Source organism: Moschus berezovskii, chromosome 25, assembly GCF_049115385.1.
Source record: "Moschus berezovskii isolate FMDL1 chromosome 25, NW_MosBer_1.0, whole genome shotgun sequence".
NCBI lineage: Eukaryota > Metazoa > Chordata > Mammalia > Artiodactyla > Moschidae > Moschus > Moschus berezovskii.
This window is the reverse complement of record NC_142484.1, coordinates 47,227,573-47,249,070: the sequence shown is the minus strand read 5'-3', so window position 1 is coordinate 47,249,070 and position 21,498 is coordinate 47,227,573. Positions and strand designations below refer to the sequence as shown.

Below are 21,498 nucleotides of genomic sequence, written 5' to 3'. Positions count from 1 at the left end.
TACTGTGTGCCAAGCAGTGTGGCAGGGCCTGTGAGGACCACTGAGGAGAGTTGTTGCTTCTGTCCTCCCGGGGCTTCTGTTTGAGCGGCGGGCACGGCCATGAATCAAATAAGCCTAGAAACACATGTATATGCCCCAAGAAAGTCTGCGCAACTGTTCTGTAGGGGGAGAAGGAGGCCACGTGGATTTCTTACTTCCCAGCTTCATGCATGTGTAAGGTTTAAAAACTCTCTTATTAAATACTAGCCATCTGCTCACAACAGTTTTTCAGGGTTGCTGTTCATCATTTAGGTTACGATTATCTTATGAAGTCCTCAGGGCTTGGCCTGTTGTTAGGAGCATATGTATATTCACTGCTACATTTAAAATGGATACCAACAAGGACCTGTGCACAGCACAGGGAACTCCGCTCAATGTTATGTGGCAGCCTGGATGGGAAGGGGGTTCGGGGGAGACTGTATGGCTGAGTCTCTTCCCTGTTCACCTGAAACTATAACAACACTGTTAATCAGCTATATCCCAATACAAAATAAAAAATTTAAGAAAAAAAGAACGGATGAGTATTTCATGACCTCGGGAACTCCAGAAGGATCTGGCTAACTGTGCACACCTTTCAGATACTCCCAGTCCCTGGTCTGGGGTCAGCTACAGAGAGCTGCCTGCTGTTTTGTTGCCCTGGTGAGGGAAGGCACCCAGGTCTCCCCTGCCCCGAGCAGGCTAACTCCAAAAGGACAGCAAACTCAGGGACATGTGCTACCGGAGGATGCTAGTGGGATGAATGCTGCTGGGCAGGTCCTGGTCCTCCAGGGAGAGCCAGGATCAGCTGCTGTGGAGGAGACAGGCTGGCCTTTCCTCTGTCACCACCCTCATGTGCATTTCTCAGAGATGCGAGATGGTGGGAGGGTCCAGGGAATGAAGGCTAGAGCACTGTCTTGTCAGCAAGTCAGTGCTGGGCCATGAAGGGATTCACGGCCAGAAAGCATGAAACAGAAGCTATGGTTCTGTCCTTTGTGAACCAGCAGAAAACCCTGTGAAGGCCAGCCTCTGAGTCAGGCTAGGGCAGCCAGCCTTCACCTAGGATCTGCTGACAGGTGCAGTCTGGTGCCAGGACCTGGGTAGAAAGCAGGAGCTTGTAGAGAGAGAGAGGGAAATGGATGGAGGGGAAGGCACGGGGGCTCTCAGGGCACTGGTGCCAGGGAGGTACCAGTGTCAAAGAAATAAACTGAATCCATCTTTCCAAGATGCATTTGGCTCCTGACAGACCTGTTAGGGATGGGAACACCACCCACTCACCCCCACAAATGAGATACTTTTCTATGCCTCAGCATATTTTGCAGATAACTAATTCCTAGGGACTCCCACTTCTGCCACTGAGACTCCATGAGTTCACTGGCACCCTCTCTCCCTACGTATAAGGTTTATGCCACATAAACATGTGTGGATGAAATGCAGGGGGCTCTGTGAACCAGGTAGAGCCGTGGGGATTCAGGAATGAGAAATCAAAGTCCAGCTTTGCGTGTACCATACAGCTTCCCTAGAGAGAACTGGCTTGCGTCTGGGTTTGAAAATGGAGAGTCTTAGTGTTTCAGTTGTGTCTGACTCTTTGCGACCCCGTGCACTACAGCCTGCCAGGCTCCTCTATCCATGGTATTCTCCAGGCCAGAATACTGCAGTGGGCTGCCATTCCCCTCACTGGGGATCTTCCCAGCCCAGGGATTAAACCCAAGTCTCCTACACTGTAGGCAGATTCTTTACTGTCTGAGCCACCAGGGAAGCTCTGGGTTTAAGGCCCCTTATAGAGAAAGCAAAGAGAACTGCCGTGGCTTATTTTACAAGGAGAATGAGTCCACTACAGAATTGTCAGCCACCTTGTACATGGTACATACATCCTGTGCTTGGTAATACAAATATATGCAGGCAAAAAGACTGGAGACAAATTTTTATTTTCAGAGATCATTCATGTGTAATCTATGCTGTTGTTTTTGTCATTTTTTGTTGTTGTTGTTCAACAAAATGTACTGAATGAATATTGTAAATCATGCCAGAATACTTGCTCAGTGACAATTCCTGGATAATATCCATATTTTTATTTCAATGTCAGTAATAAAACAATCAAATGTGACTTTGGGGACTACCTGCCTCTGGCACAGTCCATCTGTTGTAGTGTTCAGTGGCTGTAGAGTCTACAGGGGTCCCCAGTCTATCAAGGAAAATCTTGGGGTGAGGGTGCAATTCATCTAAGGCTTTGTAAAAGGATGTATTTAATTAACATATTACTTGGTCCATTCCCCTCCCTAACCCTAACCTACATCTCTTGGGATAATAATCAAGTTATAAATTCATCCAGGAGAACTGATGCGGCTCTGATGTAGTCACATACACAGATGTTCTATCACGAAGGAAGATAAAATTATCCCATGGTAATACAGTGTATGGTTAAGCTTTCTGTATTGTTTTTCCTGTTGAAAAAAATAACAGCAACTACACAGCTGAGTGAATAGAAAGCCAGACACCTGCATGACCCCCAGCTTTTGAAAACAAAAGTGACTCATTCCTTCTAAATTCTAAGAGTTTGGAGTTATAAGCCTTGTCTAGATGACAAACTAGAATGCTGATACCAAAAGCTACCTTGTAAAAAGTCAATATCTGTCTATTTTACAAGTATATTATGCCAGGAGGAGGAGAGAAAGCTTTCATATCTGAGTCCTCTCTCCTTGGAAAATTATACTCTGATCATATATAGTTTTTCTGTCTTCAGAATGGGGTTTATCCAGTTTTAGAGAATCTCTCTTTTAAGAGGACAAAGCTTCTTCAAAACAGAGGGCAAGCTAGTTTAATAGAAACTGAGGTGTACGTGAAACTGTAAGAAAAGTCTACAGCAAGGATCTGAAATGGTGTGTGTTTCTGGGGTGGAAAAGTGGAGATAGGTACGCAATGTGTTCAATTAAAGCATAATGTCACAAAAGGTGCAGGTATTCAGGGTTGTCTGAAATCAGCAATGTGCTTTAACCTGGATCTTCAGTGGCTTGGGGTTAGGGAGACAAATTATCAGAGCTATAAGTCACCTTGTAAGAAAGCAGGATTTTGAATAAGAAAGTATGAACTACAGTGCAAAGTCTGACTGCTTCAGACTGTTGGTGTGCAGCTCTGGAAGTGCACATCATCATATACTTGTAAGAAGCTTACAAATACTCTTTGAAAGGGAATGTTTAGAAAACCTATTTTTAAGACGGCCATTAATAGCTATCTGGCATACAGTAGGATGGACACAATAAAGGTAAGGACCTAGTAGAGGCAGAAGAGATTAAAAAGAGGTGGCAAGAATACACAGAACTGCACAAAAAGGTCTTAATGACATGGATAACCATGATGGTGTGATCACTCACCTAGAGCCAGACATCCTGGAGTGCGAAGTCAAGTGTGCCTTCGAAAGCATCACTATGAACAAAGCCAGTGGAGGTGATGGAATTCCAGCTAGGCTATTTCAAATCCTAAAAGATGATGCTGTTCAAGTGCTGTACTCAATATGCCAGCAAATTTGGGAAACTCAGCAGTGCCCAGAGGACTGGAAAATGTCAGTTTTCATTCCAATCCCAAAGAAGGGCGGTTCCAAAGAATGTTCAAAGTACTGAACAATTGCACTCATTTCGCATGCTAGTTGGTTATGCTCAAAATCCTTCAAGCTACAGGAACTGAGAATTTCCAGATGTACAAGCTGGGTTTAGAAAAGGGAGAGGAGCCAAGGATCAAATTGTCAACATTCATTGGATGACAAAGAAAGCAAGGGAGTTCCAGAAAAACATCTGTTTCATTGACTATGCAAAAGCCTTTGACTATGTGGATCACAACAAACTGTGGGAAATTCTTAAAGAGATGGGAATACCAGACCACCTTACCTGTCTCCTGAGAAGCTTGTATGCAGGTCAAGAAGCAACTGTTAGAACCTTATGTGGAACAACAGACTGGTTCAAAATTGTCACCCTGTTATAGACAGAGTACATCATGTGAAATGCCAGCCTGGATGAAGCACAAGCTGGAATCAAAATTGCTGGGAGAAATATCAACAACCGCAGATATGCAGGTGATACTACTTTAGTGGCAGAAAGCAAAGAGGAACTAAAGAGCCTCTTGATGAAAGTGAAAGAGGAGAGTGAAAAAGTTGGCTTAAAATTCAACATTCAAAAAATAAGATCATGGCATCTGGTCCCATCACTTCATGGCAAATAGAAGTGGAAAAAGTGGAAACACTGACAGATTTTATTTTCTTGAGCTCCAAGGCTCCAAAATCACTGTGGACAGTGACATCAGCCATGAGCTTAGAAGACACTTGCTCCCTGGAAGAAAAGCTATAAAACCTAGACAGAGTATTAAAAGGCAGAGACATCACTTTGCTGACAAACATCCATATAGTCAAAGCTATGGTTTTTCCAGTGGTCATGAATGGATGTGAGAGTTGGACCATAAAGAAGGTTGCTGCTGCTGCTGCTAAGTCGCTTTAGTCGTGTCCAACTCTGTGACCCCATAGATGGCAGCCCACCAGGCTCCGCCATCCCTGGGATTCTCTAGGCAAGAACACTGGAGTGGGTTGCCATTTCCTTCCCCAGTGCATGAAAGTGAAAAGTGAAAGTGAAGTTGCTCAGTCATGTCTGACTCGTAGCGACTCCATGGACTACAGCCTACCAGGCTCCTCCATCCATGGGATTTTCCAGGCAAGAGTACAGGAGTGGGGTGCCATTGCCTTCTCCGTAAAGAAGGTTGCGTGTCAAAGAATTGATGCTTTCGAATTGTTTTGCCTGAGAAGACTCTTGAGAGTCCCTTGGACAGCAAGGAGATTACAGCAGTCAATCCTAAAGGATATCAACCCTGAATATTCATTGGAAGGACTGACGCTGAAGCTGAAGCTCCAATACTTTGCAAACATCTGACTCACTGGAAAAGACCCCGATGCTGGGAAAGACTGAAAACAAAAGAAGAAGAGGGCGACAGAGGGTGGGATGGTTCTATAGCATCACTGACTCAATGGACATGAATTTGAGCAAACTCCAGGAGATGGTGAAGGACAGGGAAGCCTGGCGTGCTTCAGTCCATGGAGTTGCAAAGAGCTGGACATCACTTAGTGACTGAGCAACAACAACATACAATAGATGCTCAAAAAATATAGTTTTAATGAATACACAATGAATAAATCTCAGTCCTCTGAATCTCTTCTTTTGATAAACAGTCATACTCCTGACCTGCCTGCCACTGCCAGAGTCCAGGTCCACTATTGACTAGTTTAGGTAAGTCATTGATGCTCTCTGAACCTCAGTTTTCTTAGAGGTGAAAAAGTAGGCACTCACATGTGTACACGAGAGTGAGAATAAAAATACACAGAAGCTGCTGTAAAGCACAGGGATTTTGCCTGGTGCTCTGTAATGACCTAGAGGAATGGGGGATGGGAGGGAGGTTCAAGAGTGAGGATACAGATATACATACGCTATTCACGTTGTACAGCAGAGCTAACACTACATTATAAAGCACTTGTCTGGGCTTCCCTGGTGGTTCAGATGGTAAAGAATCTTCCTGCAGTGCAGAAGATTCAGGTTCGATCCCTGGGTAGGGAAGATCCCCTGGAGAAGGAAATGGCAACCCACTCCAGTATTCTTGCCTGGAGAATTCCATGGACAGAGGAGCCTGGTGGGCTACAGTTCACAGGATTGCAAAAAGTCAGACATGACTGATTGAAAAGCAGTTAAACTGGGCTCCCCAGGTGGTGCTGGTGGTAAAGAACCCGCCTGCCAACGCAGGAGACTTAAGAGACTCAGGTTGGATTCCTGGGTTAGGAAGATCCTTTGGAGAAGGAAATGGCAACCCACTCCAGTATTCTTGCCTGGACAATCCCATGGATAGAGGAGCCTGGCTACAGTCCACAGGGTCGCAGAGTCAGACATGATGGAAGCGACTTAGCACACACACTAACGAGCAAGTACTTCTTGTACTTTTGCTATAATATTGGACCTGAAAGACTAACATAGGGAAAAATATTACTTGTGTCTCGGGAATCTCTCCTAGTGATCCAGCATGTTTCTTTTATAGGTTTGAGGAGAGCCACGGAACCTATCCCACCATTGTCATCATGACTTTGGCTGCCAGGAAATTCAGAGCTATGGTCTGTGTTCAACGTATCCCTGGTCTAGATTTTTCAATGTTCTGTCCATCCCTATTTTACTAGTTAAGTCTTAGCCTTTTGTTTTTTATCTTTTTAAAAGTTCAAGTATAATTAACTTAATATATTAGTTTCAGGTGTGCCACATAGTGAATCAATATTTCTATACATTACAGAATTATCATCAGTGTTGAGTCTAGCTACTATCTGTCATGGTACAAAGTTATTACAGTATTATTGACCACATTCCCTATGCCGTACATTACATCCTCACAGCTTATTTATAACTTGAAGTCTGTCTCTCCGGATCCCCTTCCCCTAATTCACCTATCCCTGTTTTCATCTTAATGGTGCTTTGATTTTATCACTTTTGAGTTTTTAGAGTGAGCCTGGAATCTCTTTTGGAAGAGACAAAGTATCAATCGTAAACAGAAGGATGGGCGCCTCCTTGTCCATGAGAATGTTCATTTCCTGAGGTCTCCATGCAATTCTTCAATGTCTTTGAGGAGTACCCTCTACCTTGCAGATCATCATAAGTACTTTTTAGAGCATGTGCTTTATCTGGGAAAATACAAACAACCAAGAGGTGCGATTTAAACAAAGCACTGCAGCGTAGGCATTGAACCAAAGTACAAGGCACACACTGAACCTAGAGCCGATGAAATTAAATCTTGCATGAGGCTGAAAATGTTGAGCAAACAGATTCAAATCCCCTAAGTGGATATTCGTGGCGACTGCATGGGAGTATCCGCAGTAGTTTAGTACAGCTGTGTCCTGCTTTGGGCAAAGCCAATATATGAAAAGCAAACTTACCCAACAGACAGATTGGGGCAGAGGTGATTATTCACATCACAAAGGGATTGATGGAAGGGTTCCTTCAAATAGAAACCGTCCCTGGTTTATTAGAATTCCATTTATAGAGATTCAATTTACACAACTCTCAGAAACACGCTTGTTTCATGAAATACAATATACCTTAGGAGCTAGAGCCGCATAAAACCCATCCCTAGGGTTCTGCACATTTTAGACGTTTGCAGTGAAGTGTCAAATGACATGTTCCATTTTAGGATCAAGCCATTCATATCCCATATTTTTGCTCTCTCTCAAATTTAACGCTATTTAAAAGAATTGCTAATAGAAAGTATTTGCTTCCTAAGGATGTTCAGCAGCTGTCCTGTTACAGCTGGAAGGAGACAGAGGGAAGGTCAGTGACACCCAGGTAGGGCCCCTGGCAGCTGCGACCTGTACATGAGCAGAGTGCCTTCCCAGTAATCATACAACCCTGCCTCTCAGGGCTGTTTAGGATGGAGGGGACACATGTCTACTTATGTCGATGTATGGCAGAAACCATCGCAATATTGTAAAGTAACTATCCTCCCATTAAAATGAATAAATAAATTTACAAAATAAAATTAAATAAAAGAAAGTGAGCTAAGGATGCTAGGCAGCTTGCTTCAGTAGCCAGGAGGTTAAGAATACAGGACTTAGCTTTTTGAATTTATCGTCTTCCATCATGAAGATCTGATTTGAATTCACTGGTTTCTAAAACTGTGTATCCTGAGTGTCTCTCTCTCTTCGGGAGGGGCCATCGCATCTCCTCTTCTACATGCTTTACCCCCTCCAGGATTAAAGCCTGAGCCATCTAATCAACGAGGGTGTGATCTAACCAAGAGCCAAAGCACAGGCGCTAACACGGCCCACCACCGTCCCCGTTGAGCCGAGTGATAGAGCAGCAGGAAGGAGAAAACCACCTGCCATCTCCCCATGGATGAGCGGGTACTGTTGGACAGATGCCACCCACTTCTGAGTGCATGTCCAGAGGAAAACAGTGTTCCATTAAACATGGCTCCCTCCTAGGCCCTCTTCCCCTCCCATCCGGAAGGCTGAGTCTTGTCTACAGAAGCCCACGTGATTTTGGATGCAATGAGTTGTAGTAACAACACTGAAAGCTGGGGACAGCGTGGGGATGGAAAGCGTGGTGTCAGCGAGACTGGAGGAGGGGCCAGGCTTGGCACACTGTAGCTGCACAACCTTGTTAGTAATCTAACCTCTCTCAACCTCTCATGTCCAACTCTTCGTGACCCCATGGACTGTAGCCCGCCAGGCTCCTCTGTCCAGGGATTTCCCAGGCAAGAAGCCTGGAGTGGGTTGCCAGGCCCTCCTGCAGGGGATCTTCCCGACCCTGGGATTGAACTTGGGTCTCTTGTGTCTCCATATGGGATCCCAGGTGGCACTAGTGTTGAAGCACCTGCCTGCCAATGCAGGAGACGCAAGAGACTCGGGTTCAATCCCTGGGTCAGGACGATCCCCTAGAAGTGGCAACCCACTCCAGTGTTCTTGCCTGGAGAATCCCACGGACAGAGGAGCCTGGAGGGCTATACAGTCTATGGGGTTGCAAAGAATTGTACATGACTGAGTGTGTGTGTGTATATATATATATATATAAGTCACATATATTATATTAACTTCATAACACAAACCAAATGAGGCATGGAAAACTGTTAGTATTATTGCTGCTGTTATTTTTATGAAGGCATCAGAGGCTCTGATGTGAATACAAATGCCAGACTTGCTCTAAAGGAAATCTAGTGCCTTTGGAGAGTTTCTGAGGCTGGGAATGATTTAAAAATTAGGCTACTTGGGCCAGAAGAGGGCATATGAAATCTTCTATACCCCAGATCTCCAATGTCCTTCTGGGGCAAGAACAGAAGTGACCTTCAGGGGTCACTGGGGATAGACCCATGTGGTATAAGAGGATACAGTCAGCCTTTTGAAAGGACCACCCCTGCCGTGGAATTGATTAGGAAACACTCTGATGAACTGTTGAGTGATTGCAGCTCATAAGAGGCCGGCCCTTGAACCCACTCTAGAGAGAGGTACCCCAGTCTCCAAAGAGGCAATTCTGAAGCTGAATGTACAAAAAGAAATGGGGTATTGGCACACTTCCCAGTTTGGCTGCTGCTCCCCTGGCCCTAAACTCAGGTTCATGTTTCTGAACTTAAAAGACAAAATGATTTCAGATTCCAATCCAAGAGCCAAAATACTAACATGAGAACTGACTGCAGGAAAAGATAACCCATTTTAATTACCTTCAGTATGATGCAGGGGTTTGCTCTGGTATACATTATAATCCCGTTGCTTTGTAGGGTCCGCAGACGCAGGGCCAGTTTAAAGTCTTCTTCTTTGCTGTTTTCAGAAAGCCGGTATTTGATGTAACTGTTTCCAGCAAAGCTGAGAGAAGTGTGCCCTGAAAAGACCATGATGAGGAGACACAGATACTTTGAACATCCAGAAACCAGAAGGGACCCATGGAATCACCGAACAACTACCAATCAAGTTGATTAAAGACTGTGGGAAGTTGGTGAAGGCACTGAGGACAAACAATGTTGGACTAAAAACTGGTTCTCCATTTCGGGTCACATTCCAATTTCAAAGTAAAAAAAAAAATTATTTAACTAGTCAGATGCCCCAAATCTGAGTTCTCTCATGTCAAGGGCAACTTGGTATGTTCTCTAACCTGAATTTTCCTATAGTCACTAAACTCCCAATTCCTGCTTTCTAAAATTAGCATTTGTAAAAAAATATTCCTTCATGTCCACCCACACCACTTAGACACTTAAAAACTATCACTTCCATGAAACAAGGGAAAGATAAACCATTTTCAAAGAATATCCACATTTCCGCTGAACAGCACACTTAGGGCATTTGCACAAATGTTGAAAACGGCAATGATACAAAGGAAGTTCAAGTTTTGTGCAGTCACAGCTCTACTTTTGACCATGAATTTCAGGCTCTCCTGCCTAGAATGTTTAGTAGCTACCCATATCGCCCAATTCTGAGTTCGTTCTCTTTTTCTTTCTTTACTGACTTCTACTTTATGTTTTAAGAAGCAAAGTGATGGCTGAAAAGCTGTCTCACTGGAGTGAAAGTGTGGAAATACACCAAAATGGATGATAATCATGGACAATGAAGAATTTTCCATATAGAAAGGAGGAGGGAGATGGGCAAAAAGGGACATCTGAAATTAGAAGTACCCTACTGTCACCCTGCAGACCCACCTGCAGTGCATACAGCAGGCGTTTGTGGGTGGGGCAGCATAAGTATCTTAGAGCCTTCAGTTCAGTTCAGTTCAGTCGCTCAGTTGTGTCCGACTCTTTGCAACCCCATGAATCACAGCACGCCAGGCCTCTCTGTCCATCACCAATTCCCGGAGTTCACTCAAACCCATGTCCATTGAGTTGGTGATGCTATTGAGCCATCTCATTTTCTGTCGTCCCCTTCTCCTCCTGCCCCCAACCCCTCCTAAAGATTTCAAAAGCAAGTATGTGGATTCAGGGACAGCTCTGTTCTTGAAGTCAACTCTGAAAGAGCTTTGGCTTCCATTTTTAAGAATGGTGCTTGTCTTTGCAAAGCCTGAATTTTTAGAACCCAGTGCTTTGCAAGTGCCTTGCACATACTAGATATAATAATTTTTTATTCCCATTGTAATTGCTATTACAATCATCACTCAAAAAATTATTTCTTGGATTCTAAAACCGGTATCAGTGTGCTTATATCTGCACTACATCCTCTACTAAAAAGGGTTCTACTGGTAACAAAAGTGAACATTACTCTTTTTAGAGGAAAGAAATGGTAGAACATATATGAGTCAAGAGAAGTACTGAAATTGAGTGATGATCGGAAATGGAGGATCATCTGGATTGGAATGACAGAAATACTGATTTTTTTTTTTTTCTTTAAGACACAGAGGTGATCACCTCGCCTTTCAGGAACATGAAGTTAGTTGTACATTTGCAGTGGGGAGTCTTACCTGGTCTAGGCTGGGCTTACCCTACAAAGGTCAACTGAACTGGCTCAGCTTTACTTGCTGTTGAGAGGTATGGGTCAGAACATGAAAGGCCATGCCACAGATACTCCAACTACTCTGCCTAACCAACAGCCTTTTATTTATTTTCTATAATTTCACAGTCTTAGCATCCACATGACACAACTGAAACACAGGCTATGGTCTCCCATTATATAAGGAACCCACAGGCATTGCATGTTTCCTGAGCATAGGCTGCAGCTGCAACAAATTCCAAGTATTTGAGGGGGATGCTAGCTGGGGTTCATTCTGAAGGAAAATGTTACATGCAGACAGAATGTCTTCTGGAAGGGCTAGAGCAGTGTAATTTACTCAAGGGCAAGGGCCTCCAAAATATGAATTTAGACCCTCATCATCCCACCGCACTCTGCACCTGAGCACTCTCCGAGCTTTCCCGGTGGACACTGGCAGAGGAACGGTCTCCTGCTGGCTTCGTAACCAACACACTGCATATCCCCTGGACACGGCTTCTCCACGCAAGGATCGTTGGCCCCTGGACACAGTCCTCCTGTGACAGAGGGGAACACACATGGTCAGTAGAAAGGAAATCACTCTACACTCTGTAAAGTCCAGGAAGCACAGGATGGTTTGAGAGCTGGGCTTGATGGGCTCTGAGCTGAGAGACAAAGTGCTGCCCAGAAGCAGGAAGGCCTGAGTGGGCTCCACCTGGTGCAGGTGCCCAGTGGGGCTCTCTGCGTCTCCCACAGCTCACAGCCAGACTGTGGTAGGATGAGGGCAAAGAGTCAGTGGAGCTCCTCTTTTTAGGCTAAATCAAATATCAGATATACTAAGGTTGTGAAGTTACTGCTTGTAACTTCAGCTGAGAAAGATCATGTGACATAGGCTCTGGCAGTCTTTACTGGCTGGGACTCCTGCATGTTGTTGCGTTTAGTTGCTAATTGGGTCTGATGCTTTTGCCACCCCATGGACTGTAGCCCACCAGGCTCCTCTGTCCGTGGGATTTTTCAGGCAAGAATACTGGAGTGGGTTGCCATTTCCTACTCCAGGGGATCTTCCAGACCCTTGGATTGAACCCACAACTCCTGTGTTGGCAGATGAATTCTCTACCACTGAGCCACTAGGGAGGTCCTGGGGCTTGTGCATATTGGGGGCCACTTGAATGCACCACTTGTGTTTAGATTTCTTCTACAACTCCAAGAGATATTAGCTGTTGCTTTCAGAGGGAGGAAAAAAAGACTTTTATAAAGAAAAGTGACTCATTCTAAATCATGCAAGCACAACTCCCATTGTTTCTGAATCCCTTCTGCTCCCTGCTATTGTATTGACTGGCTGTAAATGTGCCCCATTGGCTATCAAACATGGTAGAATTATCCTTGGCAAAGGAAGACTTCCTTTTCACCTGTTAGATGTTCATAGCACAGTGAGATGAAAGGTTAATTCCTCAGAAACGAAATTCTGGAAAGCAGATTAGCTGATTAAAGTAGAATGCAGGACCCAAGGGAGATTTTCAGAACTGTGAGGACGGCAAACACGGGTTCCCTGAAGGAAATGCACTTCCCAAAGGTCTTGGGTATTTCAAATGCAATTAGGTGAGAGTGTAAGTGGTAAAATACTGTAGAAAAAAAGACACAAATTGAAAGCAACCTACAGCTGGGTTAGGCAGTGGCCGAAAGAAGCCCCTCTTCTCTGTGGACCGAGAACACACTGGACCTTAGCAGCACCTTTCCTCAGCAAGATCTGGTCCATTATCATCTTCCTTTCTAGTCCAACTCTTTCTTCCTCATTAAGCATATTGTTCCATTATACAGTCATTTCTTTGTCCAGGAGAAAGTGTACACTTAATGCCCATAACAGATTAACATTTTAGGAACTTTAATCCTGGAGGGGAGTGATGTAAGAAGCACCAGCAGACTCAGAATTCATAAATCCTGTTTTCCACCAGTTGAGAGCTCAGTCATAAAAGATACTCCTGGCAAGGATCCAGCTTACAAAGTCTTAGAAGATGAAGGGATTTTTAACTGAAAATTTGAAGTGATCTTCACAAATGGTTCTGAAAGACCTAAGTGCCCTGAAATATATCTTCCTCTGTTCGTTCCAAAAAAATCTTTATTCCTGCTGCGTTTTTATAAATATTTATGGAATTTAAGACAGGTGTTCAACCACCTTATGATCTGTTTCAAGGCACTTTTGATAAGCAGTTTTGGAATTTTTGATGCATTCACCCAACAAGAAAAAAATTTTCAGGCCAATGAGGTGATAGGCCTGGGCATATAAAGATGAAAACAAAAATTATCCCATCTCTTCCTCCCCCTAGGAAACAACACACAAACACATGGTTAGAATACAGTAAGGTAACTGCTTTGCTAGGGATTTGTGAGTACAAGGGAAGCCCTAGAGAAGGAACAACTATGCTTCCTGGGAGAATGTCAAAAGTCTTTGTAAAGGAAGAAAGCATTTTAAACTCAGGTTTGAAGGATGAGATCTTTTGAGTAGTAAGGGTCTGTGCTTCTTGGGAATGAATCAACCATGCATGCATGCGTGCTAAGTCACTTCAGACGTGTCCAACTCTTTGTGACCCTACTGGCTGTAACCCACCAGGCTCCTCTGTCCATGGAGTTCTCCAGGCAAGAATACTGGAGTGGGCTGCCATGACCCCCTCCAGGGGATCTTCCCGACCCAGGGACTGAACCCATGTCTCTTATGTCTCCTGCACTGGCAAGCAGGATTTTTACCACTAGTGCCACCCAGGAAGCCCTTAATCAACCATAGTTAGCGGTTTAATTGCAAGCATGTTTACTCATGGCATGTTCACAACTCCCCCTGCCCACTCTGTGCTGTCCTCATGTGTGCCTTCACTTCTGTTTCTGAGGCCTGCACACCTCTAGGTAGCTCCCTCTTGTTGGCTGGTTAGCACACGCTCAAAAGTGCCAACAGAACCCAGTGCCGATGTCAGCAACATGGAGGCGGTAACGAGCATAAATGAATCACAAAATGCACTCCAAGTAGATCTAACTCTGAAGTTACTGGACATTAACTTCCAATTATACATAGAAACAATGATTTATGTATTTAAGAAATCTGTTCCTTTCTATTCCATGGAAGTGTCTTTTCCTATGTCCTATTTTAGCCAGCCAAAAGACGTCCTTTCTATAAAAGTCTGTGTTTCAGAGACATAGCGACATACACTACATTTATAGTCTTTTCTACACTAATGCAATAGCTTCACTGCTTAGAAAACTTGCATTATCAAAAATGCAGTTTAAAAACCTCTGTTTCAAAGGGGAAAAGAGGACTAGATAATTTCCAGACCATGATAGCAAAGCTATTTACTTCTTCAGGAGCTATGGTAACATTAAAAAAAAAAATGCTGTTAGGGCATATAATAAAGGCTGCTGCTGCTAAGTCACTTCAGTCGTTTGTGACTCTGTGTGACCCCATGGACTGCAGCCCACCAGGCTCCTCCGTCCCTGGGATTCTCCAGGCAAGAACACTGGAGTGGGTTGCCATTTCCTTCTACAATGCATGAGAGTGAAAAGTGAAAGTGAAGTTGCTCAGTCCTGTCCGACTCTTAGTGGCCCCATGGACTACAGCCTAGCAGGCTCCTCCGTCCATGGGAGTTTTCGGGATGGAGTGAGGTGCCATTGCCTTCTCCGATAATAAAGGCTAGACACTATATTTCAGAATAAACACAGCATTTGAATTGTTCTCCCTTCAATTCTCATGTTTTGATCTTTTCTTTTGCCAGAAGTCCTGCCCTGCTAATTAGCACTGGGCTTCTCACTTTATCAACCACATCACTTATATTGGGTTACAACAGAGTCACTTAGACCAGCAACTGGAGTTCAAATTCACAGTTCTTTTCTTCTTCTTTCCTTATATTATAACCATGTGTGTGCTCAGTTGCTCAGTAGGGTTGGACTCTTTGTGACCTCATGGACTATAGCCCACCAGTCTCCTCTGCGCATGGGATTGCCCAGGCAAGAATACTGGAGTGGGTTGCCATTTCCTTCTCCAGGGGATCTTCCCAACCCAGGGATCAAACCCGTGTCTCCTGCTTCTTCTACACTGGTAGGCAGATTCTTTACCACTGCACCACCTGGGAAGCCCATGTCATAACACTAGAACCTAGATAATTAAATCCATCAAATTAATGCATTATGTTAGATCCAGTCCCCCTTATAAATACTCCAGCTGGTGGACAGATAGAAACTATATTAATACATTATAATAAGTGCATTCTAAGATTAATATAAATGTTAATATATATAAATAGACATATTTCTATTCATTCCAGCAGCCATTGACTTTGATAGGTTAGTGCTCCTTCTCTTTCTTTTTAATAGGTTTCTTAAGGCAGAAGGGAGAGTTCTGGCAAGGGGTCAGTTTCTTGATGCTTTAAAAATCCCAGGGGGTTCTTTGGCCCATTTTTTGATTGGGTCACTTAGTTTTCTGGAATTAAGCTGCAGGAGCTGCTTGTATAATTTGGAGATTAATCCTTTATCAGTTGCTTCATTTGCTATTATTTTCTCCCATTCTGAAGGCTGTCTTCTCATCTTGCTTAGAGTTTCCTTTGCTGTGCAGAAGCTTTTGATTTTAATTAGGTCCCATTTGTTTATTTTTGCTTTTATTTCCAATATTCTGGGAGGTGGGTCTTGGAGGATCCTGCTGTGATTTATGTCGGAGAGTGTTTTGCCTACGTTCTCGTCTAGGAGTTTTATAGTTTCTGGTCTTACATTTAGATCTTTAATCCATTTTGAGTTTATTTTGGTGTATGGTGTTAGGAAGTGTTCTAGTTTCATTCTTTTACAAGTGGCTGACCAGTTTTCCCAGCACCACTTGTTAAAGAGACTGTCTTTTCTCCATTTTATATTCTTGCCTCCTTTGTCGAAGATAAGGTGTCCATAGGAGCATGGGTTTATCTCTGGGCTTTCTATTTTGTTCCATTGATCTATATTTCTGTCTTTATGCCAGTACCATACTGTCTTGATGACTGTGGCTTTGTAATAGAGCCTGAAGTCCGGCAGGTTAATTCCCCCAGTTCCATTCTTCTTCCTCAAGATTGCTTTGGCTATTCGAGGTTTTTTGTATTTCCATACAAATTGTGAGATTATTTGTTCTAGTTCTGTGAAAAATATTGTTGGTAGCTTGATAGGGATTGCATTGAATGTATAAATTACTTTGGGTAGTATACTCATTTTTACAATATTTATTCTTCCAATCCACGAACACGGTATATTTCTCCATCTATTCGTGTCCTCTTTGATTACTTTCACTAGTGTTTTATAGTTTTCTATGTACAAGTCTTTTGTTTCCTTAGGTAGATATATTCCTAAGTATTCAATTGTTTTCATTGCAACAGTGAATGGAATAGTTTCCTTAATTTCTCTTTCTATTTTCTCATTATTAGTGTATAGGAATGCAAGGGATTTCTGTGTGTTGATTTTATATCCTGCAACTTTGCTGTAATCATTGATTAGCTCTAGTAGTTTTCTGGTAGAGTCTTTAGGGTTTTCTGTGTAGAGGATCATGTCATCAGCGAACAGTGAAAGCTTTACTTCTTCTTTCCCAATTTGTATTCCTTTTATGTCTTTTTCTGCTCTGATTGCTGTGGCCAAAACTTCCAGAACTATGTTGAATAGTAGTGGTGAGAGTGGGCACCCTTGTCTTGTTCCTGACTTTAGGGGAAATGCTTTCAGTTTTTCACCATTGAGGATAATGTTTGCTGTGGGTTTGTCATATATAGCTTTTATTATGTTGAGGTATGTCCCTTCAATTCCCACTTTCTGGAGAGTTTTTATCAAAAATGGATGTTGAATTTTGTCGAAGGCTTTCTCTGCATCTATTGAGATAATCATATGATTTTTATTTTTCAGTTTGTTAATGTGGTGTATTACGTTGATTGATTTGCGTATATTGAAGAATCCTTGCATTCCTGGGATAAAGCCCACTTGGTCATGATGTATGATCTTCTTAATGTGTTGTTGGATTCTGATTGCTAGAATTTTGTTAAGGATTTTTGCATCTATGTTCATCAGTGATATTGGCCTATAGTTTTCTTTTTTTGTGGGGTCTTTACCAGGTTTTGGGATTAGGGTGATGGTGGCCTCATAGAATGAGTTTGGAAGTTTCCCTTCCTCAGCAATTTTCTGGAAGAGACATTTCTCCAAAGAAGACATAAAGATGGCTAATAAACACATGAAAAAATGCTCAACATCCCTCATCATCAGAGAAATGCAAATCAAAACCACAATGAGATACCATTTCACACCAGTCAGAATGGCTGCTATCCAAAAATCTACATGCAATAAGTGCTGGAGAGGGTGTGGAGAGAAGGGAACCCTCTTACACTGTTGGTGGGAATGCAAACTAGTACAGCCACTATGGAGAACAGTGTGGAGATTCCTCAGAAAACTGGAAATAGAACTGCCATATGATCCAGCGATCGCACTCCTGGGCATACACACCGAGGAAACCAGAATTGAAAGAGTCACATGTACTCCAATGTTCATTGCAGCACTGTTTATAATAGCCAGGACATGGAAGCAACCTAGATGTCCATCTGCAGATGAATGGATAAGAAAGCTTTGGTACATATACACAATGGAGTATTTCTCAGCCATCAAAAAGAATGCATTTGAATCAGTTTTAATGAGGTGGATGAAATTGGAGCCAATTATACAGAGTGAAGTAAGCCAGAAAGAAGAACATCAATATCGTATATTAACGCATATATATGGAATTTAGAAAAATGGTAACCTGAACCCTGTATAAGAGACTGCAAAAGAGACATAGGCATTTAGAACAGTCTTTGGGACTCTGTGGGAGAGGGTGAAGGTGGAATGATTGGAGAGAATGGAATTGTAGCATGTATATTATCATAAGTGACCAGTCCAGGTTCGACGCATAAATTTTCCTCTGTTCAAAAATTAAAAAAAAAAAAAAAAAATCCCAGGGGGCCACCTCCCTGCCTCCCAGCCTGGGACCGGAAGAGCCATAAACGTTTGCTCCCCAGCTGCTGCTGTCAGTTCGCTCTGCTCGCAGTCTGCTCTCTTGTGGCTCAAGGAGGTACGAAGGCAGATTAGAGTCTGGAGGTTAGTGTGAATGTAATGTCCTCCTGAGCTGGGGACAGATGTGAGCAAGTGTATAAAACGTAGTCTCTTTCAAGCAGAGAAAGAGTTCTGATTACTGAGAAACAACTTTCCCCAAACCAAATACTTCCCATATACAATATTGTATTTCTTTCCTCTCTATCAGCTATGATAAGTAGTTAGATCCGTTCTGAAATATTTATGTGAGAAGGACTTGACCTTCGTACACCAGCCCTGAACAATGCCACATGTCCTTTGACCTCCGATGGATGTCAGATCTTCCCAACCCATGGATTGAACCCGTGTCTCTAGATCTGGGTCCTGGGGACAACAACCTTCTTCCCAGCCAAAGCCCTAAAATCTCTAGCAACATAAAATGCAGCATGATTTCAGTGGATGAGGAGGGGTTAACTTGTTTTGCAAAGCTTATGCTTGTTCAGTTCACTTCAGTCACTCAGTCGTGTCCAACTCTTTGCAACCCCATGGACCGCAGCATGCCAGGCGTCCCTGCCCATCACCAACTCCTGGAGTCCACCCAGACCTATGTTCATCGAGTCGGTGATGCCATCCCGCCCTCTCGTCGTCTGCCGTCCCCTCCTCCTCTTTGAACAGAGGTCCACCAGGGGTGTGGGCTCTAGCTTTACATGCTCTGTGTCTTCAGGCATCCATCAGTTTGGGGCCAGGGTGAGCGTGAAGGGAGAAGTGCCCCCTTTATCAAAGCAACTGACGCCATTTGTGGCGAGTCGGGGCAGGACAGAAGGATCAGGTGCTTTTAGCAACTGTCAGAGCAGGAAGCAGGCGGAGAAGTCTCTGTCCCCCACTCCTAGGTCCCCTCTAGAAGGCAGGGCAGTGTAATAGGAAATGGTGTGACGCTGACAAGCGGCGACCCTGAATTTTCTTCCTGACTATTCAATGCATTTCCTGTGTGGGACCTATCAAAGTTAATGGCTGCTGGAATGAATAGAAGTATACATTACTATATGTCTAATACTTACATTAATATTAATTTTAATATTATTAAAATATATTATGCATTAATATATTTCTTTGTGTCCTTCAGTTAGAGTTTTTAAGGGGTCACTTCACTTCTCTGAGTCTTGCTTCCCTTTCATGAAAAATGAGGATAATTACTCTTGGAAACTTGTGAGCATTAGATGGTTTAATGTATGTGGAAGCAACTTGTAAAGAAAAAAAAATTGAGGGTAAAAACAAATTACTGCAGGGTCCCTAAACTGGAGACCCTCGCCTGACTGGGAAATGGAAGATCTGAGCTGCAGTATAACCCCTTCTTTGCTGTCCTTTTTGGGTCAGATTCACGATTGGTAAACCGACGGATGATATGAAATACCACGTGCCTGGGAGAACTTTGTGTTAATCAGCATCACAAGCAACGTGCAGCGGGGCCAGCCCCTTCATAACTGTCCCGGGCAGAGGGATTCTTTTCACAAAGACTCCACCAGGAGGGGCGTGCACACGATGTGGCTACTCAGCACAAGGCTCCCCACCTCCCGAAGCTTCGCTCAGGTGGACATTTCGGTCACTCGCCACAGAGCTGAAAGCATAATTCACTCGAGCAGAAGCTCAGGGCTCTGGAACCTGCAGGGAGGAGAAAGGCAATCCTCTCATGGTTTTAGAAGGGTCTCACTGCCCCATGTATGTCTCTCCTCACCTTAGTGAAAGTCGCTCAGTCACGTCCGACTCTTTGCGACCCCATGGACTGTCCATGGAATTATCTAGGCTAGAATTCTCTAGGAAAGGAGTGGGTAGCCTTTCCCTTCTCCAGGGGATCTTCCCGACCCAGGAATTGAACTGGGGTCTCCTGCATTGCAGGTGGATTCTTTACCAATTGAGCTATGTGCCTTATTTCCCCAGGATTCCCACAGCCCCCTGGGTTAAGTCTGTCCATTTAGCTAATGCATCAGTATCCAGGTCTGATTATTACTGCTGCCACTTTGAGCTTATTCAACCTCTTGACTTATGTCTCTGCCTTATTATACTGAGAATCTAAGAACTAAAGATAAACATCCTACACCCTGAATTCACATGCTTTGCCAAGGTGCCATGTCTCAGCCAATGCCACATACGTCAGTAAGCTCCCTTCATAATTCCTGGTTTGCATGAAATTTTAAAACATATTTTCTTAAGGTCCCTTGGCTTTGAAATGGTTTCCTGTGATTTTTCCCATAGCACAGAATCACCTTGATTTGTGTTTGCTTTGTTCAGCCCTATTTTCTGGGATGATCTTGCTAAAGGCTGAGTGTCATTTAAGACATCCTCTCTGGGGCAGCTGTGTGTGGATGGAAAATATAAGGGATTATCTACACGGTAAGAAGTTGGTATCTCCTCCACAGTGGACATGTCCAGACCACTCCTGGCCCTTCAGGACTCCATGCATGCTAAAGATAAGGGATCTGCAGACAGACATCTAACATGAATGAGGAATAGAAACTTCCCAGTTTGTAGGGAAATCTGGTTAAGGTTCAGACACTGAATTATACAGAATTCCTTTGGGTGGGACTATGGGCTCTGTCCTCAGAGAATTGGAATGAACAGTCCAGGCCTAAGTGTAAACCAGATCTCAGATTTCCCTATGCTTTTTAAATACTCGTTGAGTTTCAAGTATCATCCTGCCTCGTGGAAGCCTTCATCGTTTTACTTTACTGTGTGTGTGAGAAGCGCGTCATTGTGGCTGCCTATCGCAGGCCCGTTGACCTGTCCCAGCACGTTCCCTTCGGGACTGTCTCTCCACCAGCCAGTCCAGCTGAGCTCCCTGTCACCCGCCCAGTGCACGATGCTGCTTCACGGGCCATGAGGATGGGGCCAGGTCAGCCTCACTCACCGCTCTAACTCCAGCAGCCCACCCGGGGCTTGGAAAAGCATTTGCTTCACTGATGAGTGAATGAGAAAATAAAAGTGGTAAAGAAACATTCCTTTACTACTTTCTCTGCTCAGAAATGCCTTCCCAGGACAATTCACTGCTTCCAGTATCTTTCACGGACTCCTCCAAGGAAGACAGAGAACTCCTTCCTTTACGCTTGCTCTCTATTCCAACTACACCGCCTATGACTCTTTCTAGCTCCTGTTCTTGATGGCCAAGGAGCAGAGGACCTTCTGCTATTTGTCTCGAAAAAGAGGATTCAAGGGGTCCTAGTAACTATCCTTAGATATCTGGAGGGCAGTTTGTACGGGAGGGTCAGACAGGTCAGGCTCCGTGTGGCTTTAAAGGGCAGCAGGTGACCTTACAGGAGGGAGACTTGGTGCCCACAAAGCCAGTTGTCTCAGGTCCATCTTGAGAGGTATTGAGTGCTAGGACTGGGCTCAAACCTTGGCTGCGTTATTGTGGCAGGAGGATAGTAAATAGGATGTGGGAAGTTGCAGTCAGTTAATTTAAAGTTTTCTCAAACCTGTGCGGAGGTAGGAGAGTACAGTGGTTGGGACAG

The 21,498-nt window shown here is 43.8% G+C and overlaps 1 protein-coding gene across 3 annotated transcripts in view; it reads right to left on the bottom strand.

Annotated features, from left to right (window-relative positions):
* The window catches only part of FAT3 (FAT atypical cadherin 3), a 645,126-nt gene that overhangs the window by 29,120 nt on the left and 594,508 nt on the right, over window positions 1-21,498 (bottom strand). For all 3 annotated transcript variants that reach the window (XM_088832053.1, XM_088832051.1, XM_088832052.1), the window contains 2 exons: window positions 11,383-11,517; window positions 9,235-9,392 (listed from right to left, as the gene is read on the bottom strand). In XM_088832053.1, the coding sequence (XP_088688179.1) occupies window positions 9,235-9,392; window positions 11,383-11,517 (293 nt within the window). The remainder of the gene's footprint in view (window positions 1-9,234; window positions 9,393-11,382; window positions 11,518-21,498) is intronic.